The sequence below is a fragment of the Mustelus asterias genome, chromosome 6 (assembly GCF_964213995.1).
Source record: "Mustelus asterias chromosome 6, sMusAst1.hap1.1, whole genome shotgun sequence".
NCBI lineage: Eukaryota > Metazoa > Chordata > Chondrichthyes > Carcharhiniformes > Triakidae > Mustelus > Mustelus asterias.
In genome coordinates, this window is record NC_135806.1 from 4813055 (window position 1) to 4837161 (window position 24107).

Consider the following 24107-nt stretch of genomic DNA (forward strand, 5'->3'; position numbering starts at 1 on the left):
AGGTGCTATATAAATGTAAATCTTTGCTATTTTCTATTTGTTCATGGAATCTGGTGTTGACGGAGAAAGAATGGCTACAGCAATAATTTAACAACAATAATGGCAATAGTGGCTTTTAAGTGGCTATTCTGGCTGAGAGCTAAGCATGCTGGGATTTTTGGTCAACTTGTAGATTGAAACCAGATGCAGGCCGTAAAGAGGCTTTGGTCTGGGAGCGGCGATCTGAAGCTTCCTAGGTAAAGGAAGTTGTTTACATTAACCAATGACATTATTCTGGCTGCATCCCCAGACCAACCATTACAAGAAGACTTGTTCCTGAAGGGTGCTTCAGGGAAGGAGAAGATAGATTCTACGTCGAGGATATTTCTTATCCAAGGTTTTCTTAAGCTCGCTAGTATCTACTTTCAGTTAAATAGTCAAGTTGATGTTTAGTTAAAGTTGATGTTCAGTGAAAGTGCAGTTTAAGAGTTAAAGTTCAGTTGAAAGATGATGTTCAGTTAGAGTTAAAAGTTCAGTAAAGAGTTAATGAGTTGCGACTGTTTGACAACTAACAAGTTGTATAATAGTGGGCACCACTGGCAAGAGCAGCATTTGTTGTTCAAGCCTAGTTGCCCCTCGAAGGTGGTGTTGAGCTGAATTCTAGAACGGCTGCAGTCCATGTGGTGTCGGCACACCCATAGTGCTGTTAGGAAAGTAGTTGTGAGATTTTGACCCAGCGACAATGAAGGAATGGTGATGTATTTCGAAGTCAGGATGGTCTGTGGCTTTGAGGGGAACCTCCAAATGGTGATGGTGACCTTGTCCTTCTGGGTGGTGGAGGTCACAGGTTTGGTGCTGTAGAAGGAAGCTTGGCAAATTGCTGCAGTGCACCTTGTAGATGGTGTACACTGCTGCCACTGTGCGTCAGTGTGGGAGGGAGTGAATGTTTAAGGTGGATGACCTGCTAATCTAACACACTTTGTCTTGGATGATGTTGAAATTCTTGAGTGTTGTTGGAGCTGCACTTATCCAGGCAGAGGGACAGGATTTCACCTCACGCCTGACTTGTACCTTGTAGATGGTGGGCAGACTGGAGTCAGGAAGTGAGTGACTCACCACAGAACTCCCAGCTTCTGCTCTGCTCTTATAGCGCGATCTTCTTGGGGATCCTCTCCACTTGGAGCCGGCAGTTTGCGGTGTCGATGGTAGTCATGATGTGGAGATGCCGGCGTTGGACTGGGGTAAACACAGTAAGAAGTCTCACAACACCAGGTTAAAGTCCAACAGGTTTATTTGACCAAATAAACCTGTTGGACTTTAACCTGGTGTTGTTAGACTTCTTACTGTGTTTACCCCAGTCCAACGCCGGCATCTCCACATCTGCTCTTATAGCCACTGCATTAATGTGGCTAGTCCAGTTAAATTTCTGGTCAGTGGTAACCTCCAGGATAATGGGGGATTCACCAACGATAATGCCATTGCACATCAAGGGATGATGGTTAGAGTCTCTCTTGTTGGAGATGCCCACTCCCTGGCACTTGTTAATGTTTCTTGCTACTTATCAGCTTAAGCCTGAACGTTGTCCAGGTCTTCCTGAACACATTGTCCAAATTGATATTACAATTTAGTTTCGTATTTCTGTCATTCTGAATATATCTTTTACATTATCATTCACTAATTTTCCATATCAGATGTGCCGTTTTAGATAAGAAATGGGGTGTGTGTAAATCTGACTGCCTGTTAAAGACACAGAAGAAATGCAGTGTAATCCTGAGGGTGTTGTTGGAAATCCCACCCCCCACCCCCACTTCAGCGTGGCCATGGAGTGGGAGCATGTGGTACCCAATGGCATGCTTGAAACTTTCCATGATTAATGGGCACTGCCAGGACTTGTGGAAGTCAGGAAAAATATTTTAATTTACATTTATAAACTTAATTTTGCCTGTTGAAATAACTTGCATTTACATCACTCGATTCACAAGCTGCAGACACACTGAAGCCCTTTGCAATGAAGTAACACCATTGCTGTAATGTAGGGATCCGGGAGCCAATTCGCACACAGCAAGCTCCCACAAACAGCAATGAGATAATGACCTGATTTATAATGATATTGGTCGAAGGTTAAACGTGACCTGGGAGAACTCCCAAGCTCTTCTCCAAACAATGTATAATATCTCCATCAGAAAGACAGTACCTCTGACAGTGCAGCACTCCTTTAGTGAGGCTGTAGAGTCTGCTGAGATTATGTGCCTTGGGGTGATGAAGAGTCATACATCAATGGGGTTGAAGTGGAAATGGTCGAGAGCTTCAAGTTTCTAGGTGTCCAGATCACCAACAACCTGTCCTGGTCGCTCTGCACTGACGCTACAGCTAAGAAAGCCCACCAATGCCTCTACTTTCTCAGGAGGCTAAGGAAATTTGGCATGTCCGCTACGACTCCCACCAACTTTTACAGATGCACCATAGAAAGCATTCTTTCTGGTTGCATCACAGCTTGGTATGGCTCCTGCTCTGTCCAAGATCGCAAGAAACTACAAAGGGTCATGAACGAAGCCCAGTCCTTCACGCAAACCAGCCTCCCATCCATCGACTCTGTCTACACTTCCCGCTGCCTCGGCAAAGCAGCCAGCATAATTGAGGACCCCACACACCCCGGACATTCTCTCTTCCACCTTTTTCTGTCGGAAAAAAGATACAAAAGTCTGAGGTCATGTACCAACCGACTCAAGAACAGCTTCTTCCCTGCTGCCATCAGACTTTTGAATGGACCTACCTCGCATTAAGTTGACGTTTGGAGTCCAGATGACCCCTTGTCAAAGCAGCTTTGACAAATTGACAAAGGGTCATTTGGACTCGAAATGTCAGCTCTTTTCTCTCCTTACAGATGCTGCCAGCTGAGATTTTCCAGCATTTTCTCTTTTGGTTTCAGATTCCAGCATCCACAGTAATTTGCTTTTATCCGATCTTTCTCTACACCCTAGCTATGACTGTAACACTACATTCTGCACCCTCTCCTTTCCTTCTCCATGAAGTATGCTTTGTCTGTATAGCACGCAAGAAACAATACTTTGCACTGTATGCTGGTACATGTGGCAATAACAAATCAAATCAAAACCTGCTGAGTTTTTCCAACATTTTTTTTTCTTGTGGAGTTGCATTTAAACCCACAAACTTCTGATTGGGGGGTTGCGGGCAGTGGTGCAGGAAGGCCTTTTGCTGACACCTCTCGGCTAAATCCTTGTATTTTCTTATCAATTCTGCCCCTTTAAACCGTGGGTCTTGTAAGGTGGCTGAAATCACTGGGAAAGGAATTCCCTGACTTCCGAATTAACACCGGGGCGTTCCCAGGCTTTGCTCCATGTGGAGCAGCTCCATCTGCACACAGGAGGGGTGCGGGGGAGAGATTGGCACACAGCCGCTGCTTTTAAAAGCCTGAAAGGCGCATCTGTGCAAAGGGTGAGAAGAAAAGTGTTGAGTTTCTTATTAAACGAAAGACTGAAGATGTAGAAGCCACTGGGTGAGGTTGTTGTGTCCTTGACAGCCCCTCTGCTCCCCCCCCCTGGCTGCAGTGGAAAGTCCAGAATGATGAATAAGAATGTTGCGAGCAGCTGAGCTGGGAGTTCCAGAGAAATTGACACAGGGTGGGACTTGGGGGGGGGAAAAGTTAGAACTTTTATCCTCAACTACTTTGCTGTGGGCAACTGGGAGCTGTCCGAGTGTGGTTCCAAACTAGTTCTGATGTGAAAAAAGCAGCTGGGTACGAACCCAGTCCTTCGCTTCATCAGGAAATGCCTGTGAGGAGAGGAGAGGTGAGTCGAATCGCATCTTTTTGACCGATGCCTTTGTGTTTTGCTGAATAAAAATGTAATTTAATCTTCAAAACAGCTCATCCTTTTTTAAAACAGAAAGAAACTCTCAGTCTTAAGCTACTGTACATTTATATTTTTCTGGGAAGTGGGGGGGGAATGAAGGACTTGCATGCACATGGATTAAATAGTTGGACAGAGAAGAAAATTGCATGTAGATTTGGTAAGAACAATTGCAGGGCCTTGTGGGGAAACAGTGGAGTTCATTGGCTCTTTCAAAGAGGTAGCACAGCTAGGATGGGTCGCATGGACTCTTGTGCTGTAAAGATTGTGATTCGATAGGAAACTGAGTTTGCCTTTTTAAAATCTATCTTTGCAGTTAAAAGGTATTCTGCACTGATTTAAGATGGAAATGGATGAAGAAATTCAGTGGCTGGGAGAAGGGGATTAGGTGCTTTGACTCAGAGGAGTCCCTGTATATTTTTAAAGCCCAGTTGGTTGTATAATGGAACACCATCTGTAGTTGAAGTGATCGCTTTACCAAGCTCTGATTCTATTATTGAAATTCTGGTCATTAGTGACTGGCAGCTTGCTGTGGATGGGAAGTTTACCAGGAACTGATCTGACTGGGTTGTGTTTATATATTTTTTGTACTTGCCTGAACATCCCACCCTCTTGCTGGTCTGCTGAGGGAAATGGAATATCTCACTTTATAATCTGCACCAGCCTCATAAATAAGGATGAAATGTGTTTAATAAATAACAAACACACTACTCCAAATGTGGCAGGTCTGCAAATTTCCTGCCTTGTAACAGACATGCGCATGGCTACAGATGACAGGTCCATAAGACATGGGAGCAGAATTAGGCCACTCGGCCCATCGAGTCTGCTCTGCCATTCAATCATGGCTGATTTTTTTTTTCATCCCCATTCTCCTGCCTTTTCCCCATAACCCCTGATCCCCTTATTAATCAAGAACCTATCTATCTCTGTCTTAAAGACACTCCATGACCTGGCCTCCAACCTCCTGTGACAGAGTTCCACAGATTCACCACTCTCTGGCTGAAGAAATTCCTCCTCGCCTCTGTTTTAAAGGATCGTCCCTTTAGCCTGAGGTTGTCGCCTCTGGTTCTAGTTTTTCCTACTAGTGGAAACGTCCTCTCCACGTCCACTCTATCCAGGCCTCGCAGTATCCTGTAAGTTTCAATAAGATCCTCCGACACTCCGAGTACAGACCCAGAGTCTTCAACCGTTCGTCATATGACAAGCTCTTCATTCCAGGGATCTTTCTTGTGAACTTCCTCTGGACCCTTTCCAAGGCCAGCACATCCTTCCTTAGATCTGGGGCCCAAAACTGCTCACAATACCCCAAATGGGGTCTGACCAGAGCCTTATACAGCCTCCGCAGTACATCCCTGCTCTTGTATTCTAGCCCTCTCGACATGAATGCTAGCATTGCATTTGCCTTCCTAACTGCGACTGAACCTGCACGTTAACCTTAAGAGAATCTTGAACAATGACTCCCAAGTCCCTTTGTGTTTCTGATTTCCTAAGCAGTTTCCCATTTAGAAAATAGTCTACGCCTCCATTCCTCCTTCCAAAGTGCATAACCTCACACTTTTCCACATTGTATTCCATCTGCCACTTCTTTGCCCACTCTCCTAGCCTGTCCAAGTCCTTCTGCAGCCCCCCTGCTTCCTCAATATTACCTGTCCCTCTACATCTTTGTATCATCTGCAAACTTAGCAACAGTGCCTTCAGTTCCTTCCTCAAAATTGTTAATGTATATTGTGAAAAGTTGTGGTCCCAGCACTGACCCAATCCCCAAATCTATCTTGAGTGTAAAAACAGGAGGATACATTTTCTATTTTTTATTCTGTTTTCAAAGATCAATGGTGTAGATTTTGGGTTTAGCACATAGGAGCATTGTATATAAAATTAAGCAAGGAAGTGACATTGAATTGGTTTTGGGGGTAAGGTTATAGAGTATAGTGTGGAGTTCTGGGTGCTCCTTTTAAGAAATGTGCAAGTCATGATAAAGTGACGATTCATTCCAACAATGTCCTGAATGAGGGGTTGTAAATTCATGAAAAGTTTTGAAAAGGGAAGATTATCACAAGAACTTTTCAAAACTCTGAAGTTTTTCTGAGAAGGTAAATAACGGAGAATTGTTATCACTCGGGATTAGCATTGCTGTCTCACTGCGCCAGGGACCTGGGTTCAGTTCTGCCCTTGGGTGACTAAGTGTGGAGATTGTACATTCTTCCTGTGTCTGCATGGATTTCCTCCCATAATCCAAAGATGTGCAGGTTGGATGAATTGGCCATGCTAAATTGCCCCTTATTGTCCTGAAATGTGTACAGTAAGAAGTCTCTCAACACCAGGTTACACTCCATCAGGTTTATTTGGAGTCATGAGCTTTCGGAACGCTGCTTCTTCTTCAGCTCTACTCACCTGATGAAGGAGCAGTGCTCCGAAAGCTCGTGATTCCAGTTTAACCTGGTGTTGTGAGACTTGCTGTACACATTTTGGGACAATAAGGGGCAATTTAGCATAGCCAATTCACTCAACCTGCACATCTTTGGACTGTGGGAAGAAACCCATGCAGACACAGGAAGAACATGCAATCTCCACACAGTGACCTAAGGCTGGAATCACTTGCTTGTTTAATTCATCTTCAGTAAGAAGTCTCAACACCAGGTTTATTTTGAATTACAAGCTTTCGGAGCGCTGCTCCTTCATCAGGTGAGTCACAAGGAGATCAAGGAGCAGTGCTCTGAAAGCTCTTGATTCCAAATAAACCTGTTGGAATTTAACCTGGTGTTGTGAGAATTCTTACTGTGCCCACCCCAGTCCAACACTGGCATCTCCACCTCATGGCCAAAATGTGTAGGTTAGGGGGATTAGCCATGGGAAGTGAGGTTACAGCTTCTGCACTGTAGGGATTTGGAGACATTCATTTTGGATTATTATGAAGAATGGAGTGCAAAGTTAGATTGTTTAAATTAGGAGCTAGTGAATGGACATGGAATTTTTAAAATCTCAATTGGGGGTTGAAACATGTATAAAATTCCCATTTGAAAGTAAATTGGATAAGGACTTGAAGCAAAAAAACCCCAAAAATATGGGTGAAAGGACGGGAATAGAATTTTAGTACAATGCTTCGGGAGAAGCTCAACTGGCCAAGGAAGGTGCATTCGCAACGGAGTTGAACATCAAATTGTGTTTCCTTCAAACTCTTGCCAATGGCAGGCGCTAAGAGTGGGAGAGATTCCTGAGTCAGCCATGTGATGGAAAGAATGTTGGAACCTCTACTATCACTATCTACCATTCCAGACTACAACATGCATGCAAAAGTGTGTGTTGCCACTGTAACTGGGGACTCTGAGTGAACTGTAACACACTGCCACTACAATTCTCTGGGACAGATGGTGCTTTCCTTTACCATCTGATCAGCATTTTCTTTTGGGATGAAACCACTAAGATACATTGTGCAAGATGTGACTATTTCGATGTTATGAAGTATGGCCCTGAACTCTGGCTTCTGTCTCAACCTCACTGCCTGTTTCTTTCCTCTTAAAGCCTCTCGCATAGAGTTATAGAGGTTTATATGCAAACAGGCCCTTTGGCCCAACTTGTCCATGCTGCCCTCTTTTTTTTTAAACCCCTAAGCTAGTCCCATTTGGCCCATATCCCTCTAGACAGTTACATGGGTAAGATGAGTATAAACACTTTTTTTAAAAGACAAAATTGTACCCGCCTCTACTACTACCTCTGGCAGCTTGTTCCAGACACACTCCATCCTCTGAAAAAATTGCTCCTCTGGACCTTTTTGTATCTCTCCCCTCTCACCTTAAACCTATGCCCTCTAGTTTTAGACTCCCGTACCTTTGGGAAAAGATATTGACTGTCTAGCTGATCTATGCCCCTGATTATTTTATAGACCTCTATAAGATCACCCTTAAGCCTCCTACGCTCCAGAGAAAAAAGTCCCAGTCTATGCAGCCTCTCCTTTATAACTCAAACTATCAAGTCCCAGTAGCATCCTAGTAAACCTTTTCTGCACTCTTTCTAGTTTTAATACCCTTTTCTATAATAGGGTGACCAGAACTGTACACAGTATTTCAAGTGTAGCCTTACCAATGTCTTGTACAACTTCAAGTCGTCCCAGCTCCTGTATTCAATGTTCTGACCAATGAAGCATGCCGAATGCCTTCACCACTCTGTCCACTTGTGCCTTCACTTTCTAGGGGTACAGATTTCTTTGCTCTAACTCTCCCCAATGCCCTACCATTAACTAAGTCCTGCCCTGGTTCTAGCGACCAAAATGCATCATCTCGTATTTGTCTAAATTAAACTCCATTTGGTTATCAAATTCTGTTTGCAGTGCTCCAGTGAAGCACATTGGGATGTTTTACCTTATTAAAGGTGCTATATAAATAACAATTATTGTTGGAATATTGATGCTATAAGGAAAAAGCTTCAATATAAATCTGTGATTTTAAGTTATGTCAGCTTGGCATCTGTAGTAGAAAAACAGTGGCATATGGTGACAGAGGAATTCGGGTAGTGCCTTGCCATGCAATCATCTGTAGCCAATTTCACAGTTGTAGAAATGTAGGTGTGGAACAAAGATTTCAGTCTCTGCCACTCTGAGGTGTGTATTCCAGTTCATTTTCTGCTCTTGTATACAGCTGAATGTTTTTAAATGAATTTTTTGGTCAACGTTAAGATTATAAAAGGGTAGATGCAAAGATGTTGATTTGTGGGAGAGATCAAATTGAGGAACTGCAAATTATTTGACTTGAGTCCTATAGGAAGGCAAATAGCATAGATGCAACATTTGGGGGGGAGAGAATAGCAGGATCTGCCAATGGGGTTTGTATGCAAAGGAGTTAAGAGACTTCTAACCTGACCAACTGTCACCCCTGGTTTAGATTAATCTCTAGGAGATGCCAACATCCACAGGTTGGCAGAGTAGCTAGCCCTGCTGCCTCACAGTGCCAAGGACTGGGATTTGACAATCCACCTAACCTGCACATCTTTGGGGTGTGGGAGGCACCCGGAGGAAACACACGGGGAGATCAAGCAAACTCCACACAATGTCACCCAAGGCTGTAGTTGAACCAAATCCCTGGCACTGAGGCAGCAGTGCGAACCACTGCCACCCAGCGTGTTTTACAGCCACAGTTGGGCTGAATGGCAGTTCGCTGTATATTTTATACATTCTACCCGATCTCAAACCTCTCTCAGGCCATCTCCTCTGTCTTCCCTTTTCCATTTTCCAGACAGAGCCACAACCTGTTCAGAATTTCCTGATAGTTACACCCTCTCGGTTTTGGCATCAGCCTTCAATCTTTTTAACTCTGTACATCTTTTTACCTTGACATCATAATCGGGGCTAGTAGCCTCTTGGCCAACCCCTTAACCACATCACCATCACCGTACCCACTTGGATTGACATGGTGTAACAGCCATTTTGATGCAGAATTTTATCAAAAGCTTTCTGGAAGTTTGGGTTCATTATGTCATAGAACAGCCTATTGTGAACTTTCTGACAAAAGGTCAAGGGTGACAACAGAACCTACCTCTTCCTGAAGCTGTGATTGAAGTTGACAATTGAATCAGGTGATTTTTTTTCCTGATTATTATTCCCGTTACTTTTCCAATTTGTTAACGCAAGATTCATGGACCTCCAGTTGCCCAAGTTTTTTTTTAAAGGGTGTTTTCGAACCAGTGACATTTTTTTGTCTTCCCTAGCTCCATCTGATTGCTTCATCCTTGCGGCACAGTGGTTAGCACTGCTGCCTCACAGCGCCAGGGTCCCAGGTTCAATTCTGGCCTTGGGTCACTGTCTGTATGGAGTTTGCACATTCTCCCCGTGTCTGCATGGGTTTCCCCCGGTTTCCTCCCACATTCCAAAGATGTGCGGGTTAGGTTGATTGGCTGTGCTAAATTGACCCTTGGTGTTAGGGGGAATTAGCAGAGTAAATGCATGGGGTTATGGGAATAGGGCTTGGGTGAGATTGTGGTCGGTACAGATTCGATGGGCTGAAGGGCCTCCTTCTGTACTGTAGGGATTCTATGATTCTTGTTTTCAAATCCTTCCATGGCCTTGCCCTCCCAATCTCTGCTCTCTCTTTCTCTCTGTCTCTCTCCCTCTCTCACGCTCACTCTCTTCCACCTTTTCACCAAGCTTTTGGTAACTTGCGCTAATATTGCCCATGTGGCGCAGTGCTGACTTTGATTTGATAAACAGTTCTGTGTAACACCTTGTGGAATGCTTTACATTTAAAGGAGAGGGAAATAAAAGTTGTCACTGACAGTAGGGTGTTATGTTTTGGGAAGTCATTGGCTAATATATCCACTATTTCCAACTTGTTTTACAACTGTCATGCTTCCATTAGGGCAGCACAGTAACAGTGGTTCGCACTGCTGACTCTCAGCGCCAGGGACCCGGGTTTGAATCCTGGCTTGGGTCATTGTCTGTGTGGAGTTTGCACATTCTCCCCATGTCTGTGTGGGTTTCCTCCCACAGTCCAAAGATGTGCGGGTTAGGTAGATTGGCCATGTTAAATTGCCCCCATGTTGGGGGGACTAGCTAGGGTAAATGCATGGTGTTATGGGGATAGGGCCTGGGTGAGATTGCGGTCAGTGCAGACTCGATGGGCCGAATGGCCTCCTTCTGCACTGTAGCATTTTGATAACTGAGGGTTATCAGTTTCTCCCGTCACTATTATTGTTTACAATACTGGAAGATTTTTGTTTTGTTGCATTTAGTGTCCACAGCAATATTCATTTCTAACTATTATACCTGCATGTCTCAGCAAAGCTATGTTGAAAATTCTTGTATCATGAGGTGATTTTTCTAATGTTTCCTCCTAGAAGTTTTTTCTTTGCTCAGTTGCTAATCTAAATGGGACAATGTTTGTTTTGCTGTTTTGTTTTATCTGTATAAATGTTTTTGTTTGATTTATGCTCATGCCTCATTCTCGAAGTTTTTGTCTAGTCATCCACTGACATTTCCAGTCTGCCACTCGGTCAGTGCCACCTCTGATCCACTGGGTTATGATCATTCTTGGGATGTGAGCGTTGCTGGCCAAGGCCAGCATTTAAGCTTCTTCCCATTGGTCCTTGAGAAGGTGTAGATGAGCCACTGTCCTGAACCGCTGCAGTCCCTGTGGTGTAGGTATACCCACAGTGCTGTTAGGGAGGGAGTTCCAGAATTTTGACCCAGCGACAGTGAAGGAACGGCGATATATTTCCAAATCAGGGTGGTGTAACCTTGAGGGGAACTTTCGGGGAGCAGTGGCCTTTGTGTCTGCTGCTCTTCTCCTTCTAATGTAAAGTTTATTTATTACTCACGAGTAAGACTTGCATTAGCACTGCAATGAAGTTACTGTGAAATTCACCTAGTCACCACACTCTGGCGCCTGTTCGGGTCAATGCACCTAACCAGCACATCTTTCAGACTGGGAGGAAACCCACGCAGACATGGGGTGAATGTGCAAACTCCACACAGACAGTGACCCAAGCCAGGAATCCAACTCGGGTCCCTGGCGCTGTGAGGCAGCAGTGCTAACCACTGGGCTACTGTGCTGCCCCATGGTAGCTAGATGGTGGTGGTGGTAGTAGCAAGTTTGGAAGGTGCTGTCAGAGGCTTGCTGCAGTGCATTTTTGTAAATCCGTTTTTCAAACTTTTTTCTGATGCATTTTTTGCCAACTGGTCATCCCTCGTGACTCATGTCATGGTCACTTACTGCTTAATGTGACAGGCAAGTCTGCTTGGTCCTCACTTTTATGCTTCTAAAATTAATATAATCTTCCTCACTGACAGTAAATTGCATTCAGTTCTGCTAGCTTAAAGACAAGATGTAGATGCTAAATTCTCCCTCAGTGTACCTGTACAGGCGCCAGAGTGGGGCGACTAGGGGATTCACAGTAACTTCATTGCAGTGTTAATGTAAGCCTACTTGCAACAATAATAAACTTAAACTAGATGGCAACAAAATAGTTCCACCTTGCAAATTTCACCTACCCAACAGTTTTACGTCCTTGACACTGAAGTCATGATCTCATGTTTTGATGAAGACAAGGAATTTGGTGAACTTCACATGTGGCACAGTGGTTAGCACTGCTGCCTCACAGCTCCAGGGACCTGGGTTCAATTCCCAGCTTGGGTCACTGTCTGTGCGGAGTCTGCACGTTCTCCCCGTGTCTGCGTGGGTTTCCTCCGGGTGCTCTGGTTTCCTCCACAGTCCAAAGGTGTGCAGGTTGGGTGCATTGACCATGTTAAATTGCCCCTTAGTGTCCCGGGATGGGTAGGTTAGAGGGACTAGCGTGTTAAATATGTGGGATAGGGCCTGGGTGGGACTGTTGTTGGTGCAGGCTCGATGGGCCGAATGGCACTGTAGGGATTCTATGAAATTGGTTTTGTGCAGTTGGACCCAAGGCTGGGATTTAACTCTGGGCTCCAAAGAACCAAAAGGCAGCTTAATCGCTTTGTGGATTTGACACCCTGTGTACCATCCCATCCATCCAAACGTCGTCTCTGACCTGGTAATGCTGTAACAGTATAGATACGTGAATTCAGCTTCAAAGAAATGCAATAAATCTTATTCCTTGCAGCGCTGTCTGTCCTTAGAAGGTGAAAGGGATGTGTAATGAAATACAGTCCCACTAACATTTAATATTAAAATTTACTGTATAATATTCGGGGGGGATCCATTTTCCAATTTATTCCAATTTTCCAATTCAGATCCATTTTCCAATTTATTCAAGCCATCTTCCAGCACTAAGGAAATTGGTGTCCGTATTTTACAAAATGCTCTTGTCAACATTATACATTCAAAATGAATATCTGAAAAGGCAATGCACTCACTCGCTGTGCATCAGCCATCCACAGAACACTGACTGCCGTTTGTGTGACAGATTTCACATTTAAGATGCACTTCTGGAATGCAGAGCTTGCCAGATCAGCATGCTGTTTTTAGGTGGAAACAGAATAGGGTAGTTGCCAGTTATACCTATCCGTCACCATCCCATCAATAAACCTCCCTGGTAAGTGGCTTATGTCACACCAAAGATGTGTGGGTTAGGTTGATTGGCCCTTTGTGTCAGGGAGATTCGCAGGGTAAATATGTGGGGTTATGGAGATAGGGCCTGGGTGGGATTGTGGTCAGTGCAGACTCAATGGGCCGAATGGCCTCCTTCTGCACTGCTGGGATTCTCTGATTCTAGAAACTAACCACAGGACTTCAATGGATGCAGCAAAGTGTCAATTATTCTTCTCAGCCATAATTTTAAAAAAAACTTAAAGTCAAGTGTTTTCCTGTTTTGCAGACGTCATCTCATTTTGACATTTGTTCAACAGCAAAATATTTTATGCACCTGGAGGAAAAATTAATGAGTTGGATTGTGAGATATTGACGATACTTGTGTCTAACTGTGCTGCCTTCACGGTGGGAGATTTGAGTCTCTGGTAGAGTCCACTGACCAGGCCATGCTGCTGCTGCTACTGTCACAATCTAAACGGGATGTACTCTACATTCTAAAAATAATCATAGAAACCCTCCAGTGCAGAAGGAGGCCATTCGGCCCACCGAGTCTGCACCGACCACAATCCCACCCAGGCCCTACCCCCACATATTTTACCCACTAATCCCTCTAACCTACGCATCCCAGGACTCTAAGGGGCATTTTTTTTAACCTGGCCAATCAACCTAACCCACACATCTTTGGACTTAACTTTTTCCTTTCATACAATTCAAGTTATGTGCACTTTATCAGGCAGTACTGAGCTTTTCCTCCATCAAAGGTCCTCATACTGGCGATGTCACCGTCTGAGAGATCCTCAGTGTCATAACACCTACAAAGTGTGTACTTAAACCAAACCGGGGACACATGGAACGCTACACCAGTGCTGACCACACAGCCATTTCAAATATTAAATTTCATAATGAGACATTGTGTATTGTCGAGGTATTAAACTTAACCTTATGAATGTACACATTTACAATCAGTTTATAGGACAGCAAGAATTTATCCACCAAATAAATCAAGCAATCTTCAAGGATATTTTTTTTGGCAACCCATTTTTAACATCCCATGACACACCTGCAGGTCGCAACTCCCCACTTTTGGAAAACGCTGTTGTATTAACTGCAATACTGTGTGCTGATGGTGGACAGGGTAAAATGTTCAAAGTGTTGAGTAGTGTGTTGGCCAAATGGGTGCTTTGTCCTGGATGGAGTTGAGCTACTTGTTGGAGTTGCACTCATCCTGGTGTGTTCCATCACACTCTGCCCTGTAGATGGGAGACAGACTTTGGGGAGACAGGATGTTTGAATGGAAGTGAGGCGATGTTAAGATGAATGTGAATTGAACAATCTTTTAATGTGGACACAGTACAAAGTCTCAACACCAGGCCCAACAGGTTTATTTGGCATCACGAGCTTTCGGAGCACTGCTCCTTCATCAGGTGGGTTCACAAATGCCTCTCCACTCACCTGAGGAAGGTGCAGAGCTCCGAAAGCTCGTGATTCCAAATAAAACTGGTGTTGTCCAACTTTGTACTGTGCCCACCCCAGTCCAACAACAGCATCTCCACATCAACATTAATATGTATTGCTTTAACAGCTGTAGCTCAGCTGGTAGTACTCTTGTTTGACTCATTGTGCATTCAAGTCCCAATCCAGAAAGGCAAACATGAGAATCTAGGCTGACATTCCCAGTGCAGTACTGAGGGAGTGCTGCACTGTTGGGAGGTGCCATCTTTCGGGTGAGACGTGAAGCTAACTGGGTGTGAAAGATCCCATGGCACTATTTTGAGGAAGAGCAAAGGAGTTCTACCTGGTGTCCTGGCTAATACTTATCCCGCAATCAATCACAAGAACAGATTATCTATTCATTATCATTTTGTGGGATCTTGCTGTACGCAACTCTGCTGCTGCAGTTCCCACAGTACAGCAGCGACGAGACCTTGGCTGTAAAGTGCTTTGAAATGTCCCACGGTTGTGAAAGACACTATATAAATGTAAGCTTGTCTTCCTCGTAGAGTATGTAATTATTAAGGTCACAGATAGATAGTCGATCTTTCCATTCTGTGCTCCAGTAACAGGACATTTTATCAATAATCCTTTTGGAACAGTCTGTATTTACTGAGTGCCTTTTTGTCTGCATTGATTGTTTTGGGTCAGCTATAAATAAGCATGTTCCACTGATGTACAAGCTGCATGTCCTCTTTGAGTTGTTTGGTCAACTCCCCAATTCTATCTTGCACAAAGATCCATCCCAATATGTCTGTTCCCAGGTCTAGGCTGACACTCCCAGTGCTGTACCGAGGGAATCTGGGCATGTCTTTTCAGACCAGGTGCTAAACTTGGGCCTTGTTGCCCTCAGGAGCGATGTAAATAATCCCATGGTGCTCGTTCAATGGTGTCATGGTCTCTCACTCAAGAAGCAGATTATCTTGGCCATTGATCACATTGCTGTTTGTGGGAGCTTGCTGTGTGTAAATTTCTGCTGTGTTGCCAGTAATTATAATTCAAATTGTATGCAGTTGGCTGTAAAACACTTGGAATGTCCCTCAGAGGTGCTATAGAAAACAAAGGAAATAGTCATCAACTTCAGGAAGCGTAGTGGACAACTCTGCTACAACTCTCTCCAACTACTACAGATGCACCATAGAAAGCATTCTTTCTGGTTGTATCACAGCTTGGTATGGCTCCTGCTCTGTCCAAGACCGCAAGAAACTACAAAGGGTCATGAACGAAGCCCAGCCCATCATGCAAACTGGCCTCACATCCATTGACTCCGTCAACACTTCCTGCTACCTCGGAAAATCCAGCATAATCAAGAACCCCACGCAGCCCAGACATTCTCTCTCCCACCTTCCGTTTTGGGGGGGGAAAAAGATACAAATATCTGAGAACATTTACTAACCCACTCGAGAACAGCTTCTTCCCTGGTGCCATCACTTTTGAATGGTCCCTACCTCGCACTAAGTTTGATCTTTCTCTACACCCTAGCTATGACTGTAACACATTCTGCATCCCCTCCTTTCCTTCTCTGAACGATACGCTTTGTATAGCACGCAGGAAACAATACTTGTCACTCTATACTAATACATGTGACAATAATAAATCAAAAAATGCAAGTTTGTTCTTGAGGTACAAGAGCCCATCCTGTGGGAATGAATCCATGAAGCACAATCCTTTCTTTTCATCTCCACTCCCGATTTGTTCCTGGAGACATGAGAAACTGTATCATTCCATTTTCCCAGCCGTTGTGCTTTTGAATGCTCCCACAGCTTTTCCTGGGATTCTAATAGCTACCAAATGTCTGGACGTAGCAGAAATTCATGGCAATGGTCACATGCAGAGGCATTTGAATTATAGATCCAAAGGCTTTCCAGTATGTGGAAAGTACCTCACTCCCTGTCTGCCCCCGGGGTCACACAGATGAACTTTCAGACCAATTTCCACACAAGCTAACAGCTGATCTGTCAGCACATGTGACATTTTATATAACATCTTTGTCATGGATTAAAACTTTTTCTTTGATCAGTCCTGCAAAAAAAAAAGCCTTCGAATATTTTTCATTTTCACTCAAACCAGCCTCCCACACATTGACTCTGTCTACACTTCCCGCTGCCTCAGAAAAGCAGGCAGCATAATTGAGGACCCCCACACTCCAGGCATTCTCTCTTCCACCTCCTTCCGTCGCGAAAAAGATACAAAAGTCTAAGGTCATGTACTCAAGAACAGCTTCTTCCCTGCTGCTATCAGACTTTTGACCTTGCATTAAGTTGATCTTTCTCCACACCCTAGCTATGACTAACACTACATTCTGCATCCTTTCCTTCTCTATGAATGGTATGCTTTGCTTTGCAAATGTGCAAAGAAACAATACTTTTCACTGCATACTAATACATGTGACAATACATAAAATCAAAATTTTACTGGGTTAAAGGCTCTGTATAAATGCAAGTTGTTGACTTTTGCAAGATTTTAAAACCTTGAATTTTTGCCAGTCTTTAGTGGGCACTGCAGTGATACCTGTAAGCTATGGCCAACAGTCGACCCAGTTGCCAGTGATCATAGTGACCAGTGAAGGCCAAGCCTTGTCGGCTGTGATTAACAAGGAAATCCAGTAATTTGGTCCAAGGTTTTTCAAGTGCGGGAAGGAGGACTGCTCGAACAGATGGAGAAATACAAGCATGTCTTCAAGCATGAATTTGGCAAAATAAAAGGACTGAAAGCAAATGTGGGCTGAGGTGACCCCGCGATTCTTTAGGGTGAGACCAGTACCAAAAACTAGATACTGAATTAAAGCAATTGGGAGAACTAGCCATTATCCAGCTGGTTCAGTTCTCCGAATGGGCAGCACCTGTAGTTCCTGTCTGGAAACCAGACACAACTGTCCATTTGTGGTGGTGATGTGGAGATGCTGGTGTTGGACTGGGGTAAACACAGTAAGAAGTCTCTCAACACCAGGTTTATTTGGTAGCAAAAGCCACTAGCTTTCAGAGCGCTGCCTCTTCATCAAGTGAATGGGAGTCCTGTTCATAAACAGGGCATATAAAGACACACTCAATTTACAAAATAATGGTTGGAATGCGAGTCTTTACAGGTAATCAAGTCTTAAAGGTACAGACAATGTGAGTGGAGAGAGGGTTAAGCACAGGTTAAAGAGATGTGTATTGTCTATTTGTACATTTGTGGTGAACAGGCTTCCAAGTTGGATAAATGTCCAGTCCTGAAGTTTGAACAAAGAAAATTACAGCACAGGAACAGGCCCTTTGACCCTCCAAGCCTGCACCGACCATGCTGCCCGACTTAACTAAAACCCCCTATGCTTCCGGGGACCATATCCCTCTATTCCCATACTTGTCAAGATGCCCCTTAAAAGTCACTACCATATCTGCTTCCACTACCTCCCCCGGCAATGAGTTCCAGGCACCCACTACTGTGTTTTTTAAAAAAAACCTGCCTCGTACATTTCCTTTAAACCTTGTCCCTCGCACCTTAAACCTACGCCCCCTAGTAATTGACTCTTCCACCCTGGGAAAAAGCTTCTGATTATCCACTCTGTCCATGCCTCTCATAATCTTGTAGACTTCTATCAGGTCTCCCCTCAACCTCCGTCGCTCCAGTGAGGAACAAACCAAGTTTCTCCAACCTCTCCTCATAGCTAATGCCCTCCATACCAGGCAACATCCAGGTAAATCTTTTCTGGTACCCTTTCCAAAACCTCCACATCCTTCTGGTAGTGTGGCGACCAGAATTGAACACTAGATTCCAAGTGTGGCCTAACTAAGGTTCTATAAAGTGTCAACATGACTTGCCAATTTTTAAACTCAATACCCCGGCCGATGAAGGCAAGCATGCCGTATGCCTTCTTGACTACCTTCTCCACCTGCATTGCCACTTTCAGTGACCTGTGTACCTGTACACCCAGGTCCCTTTGCCTATCAATACTCCTAAGGGTTCTGCCATTTACTGTATATTTCTGATCTGTATTAGACCTTCCAAAATGCATTACCTTACATATTTGTCTGGATTAAACTCCATCTGCCATCTCTCTGCCCAAGTCTCCAACTGATCTGTATCCTCATCGCTATCCGCAAATCCACCAACCTTTGTGTCGTCCGCAAACTTACTAATCAATCCAGTTAACTGATCCCTGAGGAACACCACTTGTCATAGCCCTCCATTCAGAAACGCACCCTTCCACTGCTACCCTCTGTCTTCTTTGACCGATGTGGAGAAGTTTCCGCACACATGAAGACGGCCTAAACCGGGATGTTGGATTTATGTCACATTATCAGTAACCCCCACAGCTTGCCCCTGGTCTTGCATAATCTCACCAGCTGTTCTGTCTGGAGACAATACACATCTCTTTAACCTGTGTTTAATGTTCCCTCCAACCACACTATCTGTACCTTTTTAAGACCTGGCTGGCTGTAGAGATTTGCATTCTAATTAGTATTCTGTAACTTGATTTCTGTGTCTGTGCACTGTTGGAGAACAGAGACCACTCCATCTGACGAAGGAGCAGCACGCTCCAAAAGCTTATGGTATTTGCTACCAAATAAACCTGTTGGACTTTAACCTGGTGTTGTGAGACTTCTTTCTTTGACCGAGCCAGTTTTGTATCCATCTTGCCAGCTCACCTCTGATCCCATGCGACTTCACCTTCTGCACCAGTCTGCCATGAGGGACCTTGTCCAAGGCCTTACTGAAGTCCATGTAGACAACATCCACTGCCCTACCCTCATCAATCATCTTCATCACTTCCTCGAAAAACTCTATCAAGTTCGTGAGACACGACCTCCCCTTCACAAAACCATGTTGCCTCTCACTAATACGTCCACTTATTTCCAAGTGGGAATAAACCCTGTCTCGAAGAATCCTCTCCAATAATTTCCCTACCACTGATGTAAGGCTCACCGGCCTGAAGACCTGTATGCAAAGGTGGATGAGTCACACATATCAGAAACTCAAACTAAACACTTGCTGAGGTTATGTCACAATAAGCACGCAAAGGATTGTTCCAATCAATACACACCTGCCTTTTGGCGTATCTTCAGTATTTGCAATTCTCCAGAGGACCATGGAGAGTCTGCTGCAGAAGCTGTCATGTGTTGTGGTATATCTTGAAGAAGATCTCATAACTTGATCGACGGAAGTCGAGCATCTTACAAAACTTTGAGAAGGTGGTGAAGAGGTTTGGAGTTCACCTCCAGGAGAAATTTAAAGTTCGTTAGTCATGAGTAAGGCTTACATTAACACTGCAATGAAGTTACTGTGAAATTCCCCTAGTCGCCACAGTCCGGCTCCTGTTCAGGTCAATGCACCTAAGCAGCACATCTTTCAGACTGTGGGAGGAAACCGGAGCACCCGGAGGAAACACCCATACATGGGGAGAACATGCAAACTTCACACAGACAGTGACCCAAGCTGGGAATCAAACCTGGGACCCTGGTGTTGAGGCAGTAGTGCTAACCACTGTGCCACTCTTTGCTTACTTTAAGACACTGAAGTAATCTACCTGGGGCAGCATGTAGATGCACAAGCATTACACCCTCTGGAAGACCGTCAAGGCCTTAAAGGTGGCACTGGCCCCTAAAGCACACCTGTGCTCCAGTCATTTTTAGGAATGTTCAATATTGGTCCCCTGCCCCTTATTTTGCTAAAACACCAGTGTTGTTCTTGGAAGATTCCCCAGAAAGAAGCTTTCATCAGAGTAAAACAATTATTGCATTCTTCAAACCTTGTTAGTACATTTTTAGACCCACTTGAGCTGTGATGCCCCTGCATGTGGCATTGGTGCAGTGTTGTCCCATGAGATGGACAATGTCTCAAGGACCCTCTTGAAGCCAAAAGATTACTGACCAATTGAGAAGGATTATCAGCAGCTTATGGTGTCAAGAAATTCCACTAGTCTTTGTACAGTAGGCTCTTTACCATCTTTCTGACCTCAAATAAGTCTTAAAGCAGACTAGGCTGTTCTGCCAATCACAACAGCCAGATCTCAGCATTGGGTGTTGATTCTGTCCGCCTACAAATATACATTCAAGCACTGACCTGGAATCCGCCTACTTTTTATAAGAACATATTACAGCTGCTCCAATAGCACAGGATATTGCCATGCTATTTGAATATTTTGAACACAGCCCTACTATTACCAGCCTCTGCAAAGTAAATCTGGTCAGTCAGCAGGGGTAGTTGGCCCTGTACCAAGCAATGAGCAATTCTAATGGAATCTGAGTGCTCATCTAGGCATCTCAAGTTGAAGATGCTCACCAGAGTTGTGTGGTGGCCTGGCATTGCCAACCAACATTGAGAGCTTAGTCAAGCACTGAACAGTGCCATTTGCAACAAAGGTTGCTTTCTGCAGCCCCACTGCTCCCTTGGAATAGCCTGGCTGGCCATGGGTGTAATGTTGGTCCATTGTGCCCGCTCATTGATCCACACCTGAGGTGAAGTATCCTGCATCTCACACGGCCATTGAAAAATTACACCAATGTTTTCCCCCCCATAGAATACCTGAAGTCAGTGTCTTGACAATAGAATAGTATTTACAAGTGCTGAATTTCAGAACTTCAGACTCAATGGTATGAAGCACATTTAGAACTGCCTTGCCACCCAGCATCCAACGGTCTAGCAGAGTGAGCCATCCAAAAGAAGCATGATGTGGAGATGCCGGCGTTGGACTGGGGTAAACACAGTAAGAAGTTTAACAACACCAGGTTAAAGTCCAACAGGTTTATTTGGTAGCAAAAGCCACTAGCTTTCGGAGTGCTGCTCCTTCGTCTGATAAGTGGGAGTTCTGTTCACAAACAGGGCATATAAAGACACAAACTCAATTTACAAAATAATGGTTGGAATGCGAGTCTTTACAGGTAATCAAGTCTTGAAGGTACAGACAATGTGAGTGGAGAGAGGGTTAAGCACAGGTTAAAGAGATGTGTATTGTCTCCAGACAGGACAGTTAGTGAGATTTTGCAAGCCCAGGCAAGTCGTGGGGGTTACAGATAGTGTGACATGAACCCAAGATCCCGGTTGAGGCCGTCCTCGTGTGCAGAACTTGGCTATCAATCTCTGCTCAGCGACTCTGCGTTGTCGTGTGTTGCGAAGGCCACCTTGAACGCTTACCCGAAGATCAGAGGCTGAATGCCCATGACTGCTGAAGTGCTCCCCAACAGGAAGGAACACTCTTGTCTGGTGATTGTCGAGCGGTGTTCATTCATCCGTTGTTGTAATGTCTGCATGGTCTCCCCAATGTACCATGCCTCAGGACATCCTTTCCTGCAGCATATCAGGTAGACAACGTTGGCTGAGTTGCAAGAGTGTGTACCTGCTGGATGGTGCTCTCGCGTGAGATGATGGCATCCGTGTCAATGATCCAGCATGTCTCGCAGAGGTTGCTGTGGCGGGGTTGTGTGGTGTCGTGGTCACTGTTCTCCTGAAGGCTGGGTAGTTTGCTGCAGACAATGGTCTGATTGAGGTCGTGCGGTTGTTTTGAAGGCAAGAAGTGGGGATGGCCTTGGCAAGATGTTAGTCTTCATCGATGACATGTTGAAGGCTCCGGAGAAGATGCATAGCTTCTTCGCTCCAGAGAAGTACTGGACGATGAAGGGTACTTTGTTCGCCGTGTCCCGTGTTTGTCTTCTGTGGAGGTCGGTGTGGTTTTTCGCTGTGGCACGTCGGAACTGTCGATCGATGAATCGAGCACCTTGTCCTGTTCTTATAAGGGCATCTTTCAGCATCTGGAGGTGTCTGTTGCGATCCTCCTCATCCGAGCAGATCCTGTGTATACGGAGGGCTTGTCCGTAGGGGATGGCTTCTTTAATGTTTAGGGTGGAAGCTGGAGAAGTGGAGCATCGTGAGGTTATCCGTGGGCTTGCAGTACAGTGAAGTGCTGAGGTGACCGTCCTTGATGGAGATGCGTGTGTCCAAGAATGCAAGATTCCGGAGAGTAGTCCCTAGTGGGTCTGATGGTGGGATGGAACTTGTTGATGTTGCCATCTAGTTGTTTCAGTGATTGTTCACCATGAGTCCAAAGGAAGAAAATGTCATCGATGTATCTAGTGTATAGCATCTGTTGAAGGACCTGTGCAGTGAAAAGGTCTTGTTTGAACTGTGCATGAAGATGTTGGCATATTGAGGTGCGAATTTGGTCCCCATGGCTGTTCTGTGTGTCTGGATGAAGAACTGGTTGTTGAAGGTGAAGACATTTGTGGTCCAGGATGAAGCGGATGAGTTGTAAAATTGCATCTGGAAACTGGCAGTTGACGGCATTGAGTACTGAGGCCGTTGCAGCAATGCCATCGTCGTGGGGGATTCTGGTGTAGAGTGCCGAGACATCCATTGTGACGAGGAGTGCTCCTGGTTCAACTGCTCCATGTGTGCTGAGTTTCTGAAGGAAGTCTGTAGTGTCGTGACAAAAGCTGGGAGTTATTTGTACAAATGGGTTTCAGGATGCCCTCGACATAGCCGGAGAGGTTCTCGCACAGGGTCCCATTGCCCGATACAATGGGACGGCCCGGTGTGTTTGCCTTGTGTATCTTCGGGAGACAGTAGAGATCTCCAACGCCAACAACATCTTGCACAGGTTCAAACAAGACCTCTTCACCGCACAGGACCTTCAACCGATGCTATACACTAGATACATCGATGACATTTTCTTCCTTTGACTCATGGTGAACAATCACTGAAACAACTCTATGATGACATCAACAAGTTCCATCCCACTATCAGACTCACTATGGACTACTCTCCAGAATCGGTTGCATTCTTGGACACGCGCATCTCCATCAAGGATGGTCACCTCAGCACCTCACTGTACCGCAAGCCCACGGATAACCTCACGATGCTCCACTTCTCCAGCTTCCATTAAAGAAGCCATCCCCTACGGACAAGCCCTCCGTATACACAGGATCTGCTCGGATGAGGAGGATCGCAACAGACACCTCCAGACACTGAAAGATGCCCTCATAAGAACACGATATGGCGATCGACTCATCGATCGACAGTTCCGACGCGCCACAGTGAAAAACCGCACCGACCTCCTCCAGAAGACAAACACAGGGCACGGCGGACAGAGTACCCTTCATCATCCAGTACTTGAGCGGAGAAGCTACGACACCTTCTCCGGAGCCTTCATGTCATCTGTGGTGGACTACAGTTGCGCCTTTGTCCTGTCTGGACCACCGTTGTGTTTGTCATGCCTGGACACATCCCCTGCCGGCTCCTCCCCTTGTCACCTAGTATAAAGGTGGCTGTCTCCTCCCCCTTGTTCAGTTCGGGTCGGTTATCTGTTAGGATATGCTCCTAGTTCTGTAATGAATAAAAGTCTACAGTTGTATTGGCACACAAGTAGTCTTTTTGCCTAATTAATAGCGCTTCAATTTTATTCATTACCTTTGACCGATATGGAGCAGCTTTTGAAGCCTGACAGATTAACCTTGGACCCTCAAGAGGTCGGAGCTTCTGATAGATTTAACCATTGGCTGGACTGTTTTGAAGCTTTCATTAGCGCCTCTGCAGTCGTCAACTCCGACGACGATAAGCTCCGCGTGCTCTGCGCCCGGGTAAGCGATGCAGTCTACGGTATATTCCGGGATGCTACTACATACATGGACACTATAGAACTCTTAAAAGGGCAGTTTCGAAAGAGCCCTAACGTGGTCTACGCCAGACATCTCGTGGCTACTCGCAGGCAGCAGCCAGGAGAATCGTGCACCCAATTTCTGCGCGCCCTGCGGGTTCTAGCTCGAGCTTGCGACTGTAAGGCTGTTTCAGCCACTCAGAACAC

General features: G+C 45.1%; 1 protein-coding gene across 3 annotated transcripts in view; it reads left to right on the forward strand.

Moving 5' to 3' along the window:
- Positions 1-24107, forward strand: part of tjp2a (tight junction protein 2a (zona occludens 2)) — a 148447-nt gene that overhangs the window by 15437 nt on the left and 108903 nt on the right. Inside the window, exon 1 of one of the 3 annotated variants that reach the window (XM_078213953.1) lies at positions 3315-3788. The exons of 1 other annotated variant lie outside the window; for it this stretch is intronic. In XM_078213953.1, the coding sequence (XP_078070079.1) occupies positions 3768-3788 (21 nt within the window). In that variant the 5' untranslated portion in view covers positions 3315-3767. Of the gene's footprint in view, positions 1-3314; positions 3789-5919; positions 5939-24107 lie in introns of those variants that run through there. One more of the 3 variants, XM_078213955.1, reaches the window with a different exon arrangement.